The sequence below is a fragment of the Drosophila albomicans genome, chromosome 2R (genome assembly GCF_009650485.2).
Source record: "Drosophila albomicans strain 15112-1751.03 chromosome 2R, ASM965048v2, whole genome shotgun sequence".
NCBI classification, from domain to species: Eukaryota; Metazoa; Arthropoda; class Insecta; order Diptera; family Drosophilidae; genus Drosophila; species Drosophila albomicans.
In genome coordinates, this window is record NC_047631.2 from 13,856,002 (window position 1) to 13,869,842 (window position 13,841).

At 38.3% G+C, this 13,841-nt stretch overlaps 1 protein-coding gene across 1 annotated transcript; it reads left to right on the forward strand.

The window, feature by feature from the left end:
- The first annotated feature begins 1,646 nt into the window (after window positions 1–1,646).
- LOC117574579 (proteasome subunit alpha type-7-1-like) lies at window positions 1,647–2,623 on the forward strand. The gene has a single exon (XM_034258459.2). The coding sequence runs from the start codon at window positions 1,758–1,760 to the stop codon at window positions 2,505–2,507; it is 750 nt and encodes a 249-aa protein (XP_034114350.2). The 5' UTR covers window positions 1,647–1,757; the 3' UTR covers window positions 2,508–2,623.
- Window positions 2,624–13,841: the final 11,218 nt, after the last annotated feature.

Genomic DNA, 13,841 nt, shown 5'->3' on the forward strand with positions numbered 1-13,841 from the left:
CTGGCAAAAAAAAAGGGTTACACAATTCATTTCATTTGTGGCAAGACATAAATCAGGGCAGCCAACAAGCGACCACTCGAGGGGAGTCAACGCGCTGGGAGGTCGTCCAAGTATCCGGTGATATATGATTTTGTTAATTTAGTTTGTTTCAATAGGCAGCATGCAAACGCATGCAGCATAAAGCACGCAGCATACAGCATGTGGCACAGCATGCAGATGCAGCATGATGTATACGAAACGAAACGAGTTTGTTGCCTAAGTCTTTTGTCTTTTCGTCCTGACCAAAAGAGAACTTTTGCGTAATCGAACTTGAAATGAAATCACTATGTAACGAGGCAGAAACAAATGTGGTTAATTGGCCACATCAGTCAGATGGTGATGCTGATGCTGAGGTTGATGTACGTGCAAGTGACCCATTGACAGACGATGCGTCCAACTGCTGCCAACTTGCCACTGGGAGTTATCTCAAGGTTGCAGTGAAAGTGTTTTTACTTTTGTTTGCCGTTGTTTTATGACCTTTTTTTGTGCTGTTTTCTGTGCCATGGCATTGCATTTTGCGGGCTTCATGGCTGCCGCCATAATATTACTACCCATAGCATGCTGACGAATTACATGCAATAAAAACGAAAAACAACAACAGCAAAGCTGCCCAAGCGCAGCGCCAACTTCGACGTCATTGTCGACGTCCACAGTCCATTTGCGAGTTACAGAAAGCAACAACAACAAGAAAAAAAAAAAAAACACGCAAAGCCAATTAATGGGCGTGAAAGTTTATTATCATTTGCTTAGCGGCTGCAATGGGTCTGTGGCAGTGGCAGTTGCAAACTTGGCTACTCGGCTTTTTGTATGTGTTATCGACAACAATGGACAGCACAAAATATATATCGGCGCATATTTATCATTTTATTTGCTTTGCCCTGGCAGCTGCGATAAATATTGAAATGTGCTGAAAAATTGGCTGCCACATGCAGCGACATTTTAATTAAACTGCTGCTGCTGCAGCCTGCCACACAATGTTGCACGAGCCTCCGTTTCGCTTGATGCCTCAATTGAGTGATTTATTTGATTTACAAAATTCTTCTTATTAGTGATGATATATTCTTGTCAGATTCGTTTATCGCTTCACAGAAAGTTAAATAGCATTAAACTTTCGTCAGCTCCTCAATTTCGATACAAAAATGTAGCACTGAGTTTAGCTAAATATGAAAAAACACGCTATGTAAATAATGCGACAACATTATAAATTATGATCTTTGTTGCAGTCTGGTACACAATCCTCCGATGGATGCCTCAATTGAATGATTTATTTGATTGGAGAAATTCTTCTTATTAGCAATGATATATTCTTGTCAGATTCGCTTATCGTTGCACAGAAAGTTAAATAGCATTAAACTTTTGTCAGCTATGCGTGCAGTTAATATCGACGAGCTTTTCAATTTTAGTACAAAAATGTAGCACTGAGTTTTGCAAAATAAATAAACCGCTGCTTTTTGATTCAGTTTGCACAAGTCTCCGGTTCGCTTGATGCCTTAATTGAATGATTTATTTGATTGGAGAAATTCTCCTTATTAGCGATGACATATTTTTGTAAAAAAAAAGTACGCTTATCGTTCAGCCATACCCTTCACCATTCGCCAGAATCGATAAGCTTTTCGATTTCGATTAACACAAAGCAGCACTGCATTAAGTAAAATTAGGAAAGAGAACCCTACTAAAATATTTTATCTTTTGACTGTCACAATTGAAAATACGTAAAGATGTCTTCTCATTACGATCGTGCTATAACCACTTTCTCACCCGACGGTCAGTTGCTGCAAGTGGAATATGCACAGGAGGCGGTCAGAAGAGGTCTTTCAGCTGTTGGCGTTCGTGGTGGCAACTGTATTGTCCTTGGAGTGGAAAAGAAGTCCGGAGCCAGGTTGCAGGAGGATCGCACGGTGCGCAAAGTTTGCGCTCTCGACCATCATGTGGCATTGGCTTTTGCTGGCCTAACTGCCGATGCACGCATTCTGATTAATCGCGCTCAGATCGAGTGTCAGAGTCATCGTCTCAATGTGGAGGATCCTGTTAGCGTGGAGTACATAACCAGATATCTGGCATGCATCAAGCAACGTTATACGCAGAGTAATGGACGTCGTCCGTTTGGCATTTCGTGTATCATTGGAGGATTCGATTCTGATGGTTCGCCGCATCTATTCAAAACTCAACCATCTGGCGCTTATTACGAGTACAAGGCTCTCGCAACGGGACGATCGGATAATATTGTGCGCGAATTCTTCGAGAAGCACTATCGCGAGGAGAATATAAAGACTGCTAGTGATGCCGCGAAGATGGCTATTAAAGGTCTGCTCGAGGTGGCCCAATTGAGTCAGAATACTTTGGATGTCGTTATCATGGAGAAAGACAAGCCTCAGCAACTACTCGAGCAGAGTGTTATTCACGAGTACATCGGCATCATAGAGAAGGAGAAGGAAGCCGAACTAGAGAAGAAGAAGCAGAAGAAGTAGTAAAGGAAAGTTGTGAAACTGATTGTATCTTAAAGAAAAGAACTGATTTATGCATTCCAAATAGAAAACCACTTTGCATATTTGACTATTGTCAAAAAACATTGAAACAAACATCAAATATTTTCAGATTTTATTTGAAACAATGAAAAGTTTCTACACGTTTTTTTTAAATCAGAAGAATAGAACTTAGTTGTTCATACTAGTTGCAATAATCCAATTATAGAGAATCTAAGGATAGGGATAATAGATTTCCTATTAAGAAGAAATGATATCAAAATCAATGTATAGTAAACTACTCTGCAATCTTAACATTAAGATAAGATAACATTATCTTAAAGATAGTTTATAACACAGAAACCTATTTGAATCTCTAGGTATTTTATTAGGCGGTTAGGAGAAATGAGTTGAAACATTTTCACAAAGGCTCTCAACGGTCAGCAGGTTTTTCCTAATTTGTTTATTGAATTTAGTTAAATTTCAAATGTATTATATTTCAGTTTCTGACTTCTCGTATAGAAGAGTATTATATATTGTAGCCTTATCGTCCGTCTTTCCATATGAATACTTAGATCTGAGAGAGTATAATGGATGGAGATATAATTTGAAGGAAATCCAATAACAAGCGTAATTTTGAACATACAGTCGTGATTTTTTCCATTAGTTTGGTATAATGTAAGAATAATACCGCACTGTTCAGCTTTCATTTAAAAAGTTTAACGGGTATCTCACGGTCGAGCATACTCGACTGTAGCTTTCTTACTCTTTTTTAATAGCGAATCCTAACAGCAGGATTTACAATTAATGTCTTTAATTTATCCTAAGGCAATTAATTCCACCATAGAGAATGGAATATAAAACCTCAATTTTTGGGGAAACCACGAAATTCGGCAAACCATTTTACGACATCGTCATGCAAATTTGCAGATGCTATACGATCTCATTAGCTTTATAGCTATTGCCAAATTGCGTGATAATCGATAGACCATAAAAAGTGAACCCAATCGAAATCAAAAAGTGTTAAAATGACTTGTATGCAACAATTGCCGTAAGTACATCAAGCAATTTTATTGTAGTTGCTTTCGTTGTTGTTGCATGCATGTTGACTGCTGTGCTGCGTTGTGGCAGTGGCAACAAGAGGAGTGTAGTCTATGGCCAATTATAAGTTCATTTACCTGCGACAACAACAACAGCAACAACGACGATGTCGACGACGACGACGACTTGGCATGCAAAACCAGAGGGAAGAAAAATGTGCATGCATGTGAAAAACAGCGCCACCGCATGATAATCAGATTTTTAACACTTTCCCATTCGGTTGTTTATTGTTATTGTTGCTGTTGTTGTTGCTGTTGCTGTGGCTATTACATTACCACTCTCGGCTTGTCGATTGTACTATGTTGTAGTGTGTTGTGTGCATTTGATTTGATTAAAAACCGCAGTCTATCTGCTTCATTTTGTCGACACTTTGTTGACCAGTTGGTTGCTAAACAATGTAAGCTTTTTGTTTGTTGCCATGCTTGTAATCGGTTGCATTATCCGACTTGTTGCCAAGGTCAATGCAAGCGAGTGAAAGGTCAATCGGCTTTAAAGACTGTGCATACATATATTATTAATAGCCTGTCAATGATGCAAATCAATACGCATCAACAATAACAAATTGAATTATTGCAACTGAAAATCAAATTGCTTTACGTGAATACTCGTTCTCGTCGACGTATCTGGTATCTGGCAGTAATCTTGCAGCCTTGTGGAAGCATTTAAATCCAAAATTGGCATTGCCAGGCAGTCCGCAAATCCCCGCAGCCAAGTCGTGAGTCAGTCGGCAATTTATTTTCGCCGAATTAAATGCAAATTGACAGTTCCAATTGCATTCTAAAATCACTGCGAAATTCCCAAATACGAACAAATAAAAACAAAATCTGAAAATCCAAATGCAAATCGTGTTGTGCTGTTGTTTTGCAATTAATCAATTAAGCGCTGCCCTCGCTACCTCAACTCTCCAGCTTCGTCCGTCTGTCCGTCAGTCAGTCAGTCAGTGTGTCAGGCGTCGTTGTCACCTCGAGGCCTCCAAGAACTCACACAAAAACAGAAATAAAATAAAAAATAAACCTTTGCAGACATGGCACTCCCTTTTGCATCTCTTGTCAGTCTCCATCTTACCTGGCCCCTTGTATGCAAATTTTAGTAGTTTTTCATTTTTTTTTTGTTTTTAAGCAATTCTTGAGCCGTTCTCGAGATATGACGCCGCATGCATAATGAGCATTTATTTAAATGGATTTTGCGCTTTGTTTTATTGCCTTTAAATTGCATTTAGTGTCAAATGTCTCGCGCAGCTAATGCCTCGGCAATACTCACGCTTTTCGCTTTTCGCCATGAATAAATCTTCAAACAACAAATCACTCAACGATGGCAAACGACGGCGACGTCAAAAGGTGACTCACTCAGAGACGTTGTCTGCCTTTTGACTATACTATAAATATAGCCATTCAATATTATGTGTTAATATAGAGCAGAGTGAAAGAGATTTCTGCTATTGCCAAATCAAATTGGCAATTTGGGGCATCTATTTATTTATTTAAATATACGCCACATCTATTTTCGAGTGACCTTCGCAGGTAGCTGCCAAATATTATTAGATCATTCCAACGGGCATATATCAGAGATCAAAAAGAGATCTCTTTCATTTCTCTTCATCTTTTCGATTGCACAACTGCGTTTTCTGCAAATTTTCGCGCTTGCTCGTGATAAGTAAGAGTATGTTATTTGAATATTCTTTGTGATGTTTATGTGCCTTTGGCATTAAATACAAATTTCTTGTTGATTTTGAATGAAAATTGTGATGCAGGCGCGTTAATTGGATTACCAAATTGACGCCCCCCAAAAAGCAAAAGGCAGCAGCACGAGATGCGATAGCTGCAGTTATAGATACAGATACAAACTGCAAATGGTGTAAACAGATACGCAGCTACCATTGAGTTGTGTTGAGTAGAGTTGAGTTAAGTTGAGAGAGCCGCACACATTGTGTGTGTGATGTTGAATCATGCAATTCAATAGACACGAACCAAAAACGAGAAATCATCATTAATATATCAACACAATATGTATCTGGCAGATACATTCGCCGCCACAGCGCGCGTGCAGTTGAAAAGCGTTTGAATGGCTTTTGTGATGATTGGGAAAGTGTTTTCACAGCTACCTTGCAACTTTGCGCTGACAGCAGCTGCTGTTGCTATTACTGTTGCTGTTGCACCGCTGCAACATGCTAATTGCAGCATTTTCGCACATTGCCAGCTATTTGTTGCCATGTAATGACTCATGCGTGATGTTTCGACTGCGACTACGACTGCGACTCCGACTGTGTGGCCATATCTCAATGGATCGCTTAATAAATAATTTATTACGTTAATGATTTAATTAATAATTTTACGCAGCCTGACCTTGTACAGCTGCAACCAACTACTTCGTACTCTTGTTAATGTTATTAACTGTTTTGTATCATTCAATCTGCTGGTTGATCGAAAAAACCGAACAAAAACAAAAAAAAAAAAAAAACAGAAAAAAGGAAGGCGCACTCACGGCTTGCCTCATTAATTTGTACTTCGAGCTTTTGGGGGCATTGATAATGGTCTTTAAAAGGCTTTAAAAGGTATGTGGTATATAGACGACGCTCGATCAGTGTGAAATTTGATATGCGCCATCATCAGATCGTACAGCGCTGTTGAAAATGTGCACAGCACGTCGTGTTTACTTCCAGGTGCTGCCCAAAGTTGACCCAGTAAATTGCATAAGCCGCAAAAGGGCAACGCTTTAAAATGTATGAGAAAAGAATGCGGCAGTTAGGGATGCTCGACTGCGTCACACGCTGTACAACTTATTGAAGTAGTTTATTGATATAATATTAAGAATTTTGTACAAAGTGATGACATAAAGTTGGAAGATATCATGGTAAGTTTCTTTTCAATTTAGCTTTCACTTCTACATATTATCTAATTATCACCAAGTTTTGGAGATAGCTAAATGTAATAATCAGAGAGATTATAAATTTATAAATAAAGTTAAAAAATAATTAAAAAATTTTCAGAATAAATAAAGAAAATTATAAACTTTATGAAAAGTAAATAGAAAATAGTTTAAGTACCTGAATAATCATTATTATAAAAATATTTAAACATGAAACCATATTTTCTTTTGTAGAATAAATATTAAAAGTGAAGAAGGGTGATATTATTTATTTATTTTCTTTGATTAGGTTAAAATTTTACAAATTTAGTAAGCTTATTCTATTTTAAAATGCTTATTCTAGCGTTCGAGCTTTATTATCGTTTTCCTTATATTTTCTTTTGGATACTTCTTTATTTTACATAATGATTCATTTATTTAAGTTTTTAGTAGTGCGTTATGAAGACTTTTTTTTTAAACGTTAAGTAGTGAGCCCGATAACTTAATTTAAGTGTTGTATAAAGTATATAGATTAATGGTCAAAAAATAAGCAACTTGACCAAAGCTTACTTTCAAAGTATACTACTCCCTCTTTTAATCGCCATCTACAGGGTATATGCTGCCGTTGAGCATTTTTGATTTAGGAACGATAATTGACACGTATTGAATTACAAGCACGATGATAAATTTGTGTCAATGCGAGCAATTGATGAGTTATTCGATAACAAAAAAGAAAAAAAAACACTGAAGAAGAATCATATAAAGTTGAATGCTCGATCCGTTAACTGCACTTTCTCGTTGAAAATGAGATTAATGTAAAACAGCGGATGCAGTCAGTAATAAAGTTGCGAATTAATCTAGAGTATCTCTCTCTCGAGAGAGAGACGTGTGTTGCAAATGCAACACACATGCGCTCAGAATGCAACACATGCGACTTGCCGCATGATTAATATGCATTAACAATTTGAACTCCCTTCGATGAGGCAGCCGGGCAGCAACAGCAACAGCAGCATGCAATCAGGCTGAAAGCAATTTATTTTTGTGATTTTGTAAAGTTGCCAGGCTGACTTGCAGTTCAATAGCTTTTTGGTAGCTGGCAGGAGCATAATTAAAAACGTTGCGACACCCAAAATCAAAATGAAAGAAGTCGAAAGATGAAGGAAAACAGAGAGAAGTGAACACCGACCCACCCAAAAATGACGTGCGGCAGTCGCATTATTTGCCTTTCTTTTGGCCTTTTGCTTTGTAAAGAGACTTTGGTTGCAGTTGTTGCACAGCAGCAGCAGCAGCAGCAGCAACGATGTCGGGGCATGTCGTTAATATTATTTGGCTTGATAAACTTCTGCCACAAGACAATCGAAAATACTCAATCACGTTGAGAGCCTGGCACTTTGTGAACTGTTTTGTGAAGTTGGCAACTTTTTTTTTTTTTTTTGGACGCGCGTCAAATGCAACCCAAAAAGCCGTCAAAGTCGCCGCGCCCACTTGGACTCCTAGAGGCTGGTACTGGCAGACAAAAGCCCTCGGCTCAACCAGGAGTCGCTTGTCGTGTAATTGATGTCAATTTGTTGTGGTCCCAGTTGCGGTTGTTGTTGCGGTGATGGTTGAGGTGGAGGTGGAGGTGGTGGAGCGCCCACTTTGGCAACGTTAAATGCCAAATATAATTTAATAGGAAGTGAAAACAAGCAAAAGGGTACAAATTATGCTGTGCCTCAAAAAGCATAATGATTGATTTGTATCAGCTACGAAACGAGCCGCAAAAAATGCTTTTTTGCCATTTATCCATTAAACACATAGACATATGTTGCTACAGCAACAGCAGACTTTGTGGCATGCCAATTTTATGCGCCCAATTCCGAGTCTTTCTATTTTGTATTTTGGCTGCCAATTTGTTGGCGAGGCGGAAATAATAACAATAATTTGACGCTCTGTGTTTGTCCAAATCGAGTTAACAATAATAGAGGGCCATTACCCCGCCTGCCACAGTCGCAGTCACAGTTAGGTTGCAACAGTATTTACTTATGATTTTCTCCACTCTCCATTCGTTTTTGTTATTCACAAATACACACAGTTACACTTGGGCAATTGCTGTTATTTTGCACAGTTGATTTGGGTCTCGCATTGCATCATCATTATCATTACAATCATGATCGGTTGCAACAAGTTGCAACAGTTGCTCAATTTGCATTATTATGGTCAAGATTTGTGTGGCGCGGCTTATTAGCTGAGATTCGCATTGCATTTTGCCGTAATGCACTTTAGAAAGCACTCACCACAGCCTGCTGTTGCAGCCTGATATGCCTGACTAACTTGCAGCTATGCAGCGAAAGGTGCATGAAAGGTGTTGCCTTTTGGGATTCGAATTGCCAGACGAAAGTTGTTTGAAGGTTGTTGGGTCAGCCCAACGAAAAAACCAAAAATAACTTCCTTATATCGACATCTGCATACGGTTCGTTAACTGTTTAACATATGCGAATGAATGCAGCTATAGCTCAAGTTTAACAGCCTTTTAATGAGGCATTTTTTCAATTACAAACTCATTTATATCTCTTTTTGCTGCCCCCCTTTTGTTCGGCTCTGGCCGAACACGAGTTTCTAATTGAAATAAATTGCTGCAAACGAACGGCAGCCAGACAATATATACTCGTAACTCCCGCAGCTGTGTTGCCCTTGAATTAGCCACAAGCTTAGCTTAAAATCATATCGAGTTTTTGTGTTGCGCTGCGCTTCGCTCACTGACAAAAGCTGCGCGTCACGGCACTCGAGCTGACCTTGAGCGCTGGAACAAGCTCACACAAGCTTGGGCAAAACGGCAATCCATCGAAGCTGCAACTCGATTCGAATGTGTGTCAAATGCATCATGACGACGACGACGACGTCGACTATGTTGCAGACGTGACTAACCGACTTTCATGTCATAACTTAGTGCGCTCTTTGAAGTTCAAGTTGTTGCAAGCAACCGCCATGCCACCCGCTTCTCTAACTGTAGCTCTAACTCTGACTCCGACTCTGACTGCTGCGCATTGTCCAGACCATGAGCCGGTTCAATTAAGGCGCATAAATTATGCTGCAGCCGTTGCAGCGTCCGCCAAATTGAAATCGTAAATTAACATTTGCCAGACGACTGCGACGACGACGACGACGACGACGGCGATGCCACTGTTGCCGTTCCCGTTGCCGTTGCCACTCCGGTCTTCGGTCTCTGGCTGCTGTTGCCAATAACTTGTACATTTTGACCAAATATTTTTGCAAATTTTCACTAAGCGCAGCCCACGCAGTCGTCGACGCCCGTTTTGGGTGAATGTTGCACACACACTCACACACACACACACACACATACGAAATCTTATAGAAAAACCAAAATAAAATTGTCAACGTTTCGCGGCAAACGAAATGAAAATGGTAGCAATTGGCGTGGACATGCAACTTGGCCAAAAAGTGACAGTTGCAAGTCAGTCAACGGCTGCAACTGCAACTGAAAATTCCTTGCCGCACTTGGACTTGGCAAACGGAGTTGCAGTTGCAGTTGCAACCTGGTCTGTGCAGTCGTTTGATTTTTTTATGTGTGACAGTTGCTTTATGTTACAATTTCCAACATTACTTTTTATTTCAAGTGCAAAATTTATTGCCATTTGCCAAGGTGCGAGCCAAATGGCCAGCTTCAGCTACTGGCTAATCAGTGGCAATGTTGCACGTTGCACGTTGTTCACTCGTTTCTGTTGTTGCTGCTGCTGCTGCTTCCTTGGCTTTCACTAGAAGAAGCAAACTGTTGGCCAGCTGCATGGCGACTAGCATGCCTTTCAATTAACACCATAGATCTCCTAGCACTTGGCACTTGGGTCTTCATCGTCATTGTCATCGTCGTCGTCGTCGTCGACGTTCTCGTTGTGTCTGCGTCCCAGAAATCGGGCCACACAATTAGTTTTATTGTTGCAGAGTTCAACAGGATTTGAAAGTGCATTGCAAATGGCACTACTTAATTTACAGATAGATTCGGATGCTATTTTGCAATTGGAATTTCTAATTTATACAATGAAAAAGTCAGTTCCAAAAATAGTTACTATTAGTCTATTGTCTTTGGGGGTGTACGAGTTCATCAACAAAAAAAAACGGAATAAATAAATAATTCCAACTAAATTTTTGTATCTTTTTAACTAATATTTATCTGCTTTTGGTAAAAACTGAAAGGCTCACAACTGGAGTGTTGATAAATAAAGGAGAAAAAATGACATATAGTATATATAAAATTCGGCCGCTTCTTCTAAAATATGTTGAATGCTTTTTACAACATCAAAGTTGACGTACTACATTTGGGAAAATTTGTTACCCGGGATCGAGTTTGCGATATTTTAGTGTTGTTATTTTCATGTCATCTTTTTAAAATCAGTTTTTAGACGAAACTAAGTATTATTCGTCCGATTCTCAATTATGATTGAAAATTAGTTATTATTATTTGTAATGAATTCATTAATATTAAATTATGTAATAGTTACAATATTACAGTCAATGAATTGAAACCATTTTTAAAATTTTTAAATACATTTTTATAAAATACCAAAAAATAGACAAAAAATTACTAGTTTTCTATTAATTTTTATGTTAAAAACTGTTAATAAAGCATTTTATTAACATGCCAAGATGACTTTCTTTATGATATGTTCGGCAAGTTAATAACTTTTAAGTAAATAGCTGTTTCGCAGTTGAAGTTGGCTTCTGCGAATCTGGCCATGGCACCTCTTCCCTTAAATAATATATGTTTAAAATTTAATAACAGCCAACTTGGCAATTTTACTGATTGGCTGTGTCAGTTTCAGGTGCCATTAATAACAAGCTGAGACTGGACACCATCCTCAGCCATTGTCAACATTTGTTTTGGCTATTTTTTTATTAAATAATATAAATAAATGGCAATGTCGCCATATTGCATAATGCATAAATTTCTATGGCAACGACTCTCGGCTTCTATGGCCAAAAAGAAAAGCAAAAGCAGCGACAAACAAGTAAAAAAGCTACAGTCGAGAATGCTCGACTTTGAGATACTCGTTATCAATAAAATCTGAAAATATATTCAATAAATATACCAAAAAATACTAAAATATACTTAAGTGTACATTTGATAAATAGATAAACTACTGCATTCAAAATATACCAAAGCGATTAACCTATCATATAATAACTTCGAATATTTTTATCTGATCGCATCAGGAATTGAAGACAGCTTTTTCTCTTACAGTTTCTGAGATCTGCGAGTTCTCACGGATAGACGGACATAGCTATATATCGACGGCTGTTGACGCCGCTCTACTCTATGGGTAACGGGTATCAGAAAAGAGCTTTTCCTGTAACGAGCCGCCAACTCGCGTTGAGCTTCGGTAATATGAGCCTGGACAACCAGGCATAGGAGGCAGAGCAGATATTGAGGCAGGCAGGCAGGCATATGCCGCTAGAGGTTGTTGCCTGGTAATAATGACAGTATGTGTCACATTGCAACCCACACGCATTCAATTTTACTGCCATGCAACACTGCAACAGCAACAGCAACAACAGAGCCAAAGCAACAAGCCTGCAGTTTTATGAGCCATTTGAAAAAGAGCTTCAGCTTTGGGTCCCTCCACAGCTTGTTGCTGTTGCTGTTGTTGTTGTTGTTGTTGGTTCGTTTAGTTTTTGGCTTCACTCTTGGCGCAAATTTGATCCAATTGCGCACTCATTTAATCGTGATCTTTATGCGATTGTACAGTTGGATGTGTTTAGCCTTTTATGTCGAGTTGCAAGGCCCGTCTCCGTCTCTCTGTCAGTTGATCGGCTTCGTTGTTGTTGTTGTTCTTGCTGCTGCTGCTGCTTTAGCTGGTTCCCTTGCTTTTTGGTCTGTCTGTTGTGTGACCTACATAACTTGCAGTTGTTGTTGTCATTGTTTAATTTAATTTGCCATCGTTGGCTGTTGTTGTTGTTGCTGCTGCTGCAATAATTATGTAAAAACATGTTAAGCGTTCAAGGAAGTTAATTAAATGGAAAATAAATGTGTTTTCAACGATCGCGAATCGCCTTAATTGGCAATTGTCTGTGGGAGGCAATCAGGATTCTTTGTTTTGACGAACTGGCGACAATACTTTTGCCTCAGTACTTATGGTCAAATGTCGTTAATCAAGCTCTTTCCGGGTTTTCATATGCAATTCCCATTTATGGCATCACTTTTTTTTTGTTTTTTTTTTTTTTGGCTTAACGGTATTTTAGTTATTGCTTCCTGCACTCACGCATTCCAAGCCTAAAATGTGTTTTAATACTGTAAGTAACTTTTTTAAGGTTTTGATGAACGAGTTCTGTTGAAGTCATGAAGTCGATTAAGTAATACACTTTTGTATGTGACAATAAAGTGAGTCCCTATTACCTCAAATTAGAAATAGTTCGAAAATGAAATATAAAAAAATTAAAATATATGATGTAATAAATAGAAACATGTAAGTAAGAAAGCTACAGTGGAGAATGTACGACTGTTGCACATATTTTCAATAAACAGCATATTATTGAAATATACCGAATTAATATACCAAAAAAAAAAACTTGTATGTTATTTGATTGCAATTAAATGTTCAACAATTATAAAAGACTGTAATTGTATTGAATGTAAATATGAAATATAATTGTAATCCTTTTGCTTTTCTAAAATTTCTCTCAAAACCGTGTTGGAAAAGTAATGAATTGTTCAAATTAAACCTACGTATGTACGTAAATGGAAAATTAAATAAAACAAAACTGAAACATTTCTAAGGAAAAAAATTTACAAAAAAGTAAAATTAAAAATAATATTCGAATATCATCCTATTCTATAGAAACCATTTGCTAGGGTATCAAATTGTCGCCACGTTGAAAAACACATATTTCTTAAGTAATGTTTTTCAACATTGCCTGCTTGAAAAGTAAATGAGCAAACTGGTGACTCTCATACTCATACTTATTTATACCCAGACACGTAGTCGTTTTTCCATCAATGAATCTTCATTGCAATTGTCATTACCCCCCAAAAAAAAAAAAAACAAAAATCGTGAAGAGTTCCGAGTTTCACGCTGATTACGAACGAGTTGAGCATAATCTGTTTGCCTCATCGTCGTCGACAACATCTAAATTTAGCTAGTCTTTACTTTGTTTACTTTGTTGTTGTGTTTTTTTCGCTACGGCTCTCGACAATTGGATTTGACATTAAGGCATACTTCAGGTATTGTCTAAAGCAAATTGTCTTTAATTCGTATGGCGCAGCAGGAAAGGAGGGAATAGACTCGTCTCGTCTCGCCTCGCCTCGCTTTGTCTCTCTTCGGGATGGTTATGTAATTAAGCCAGTTACTCGTAGCATGGAAATAATTACCATAAAGATAGACAATAATTTGGCCTATTGCGACTGAT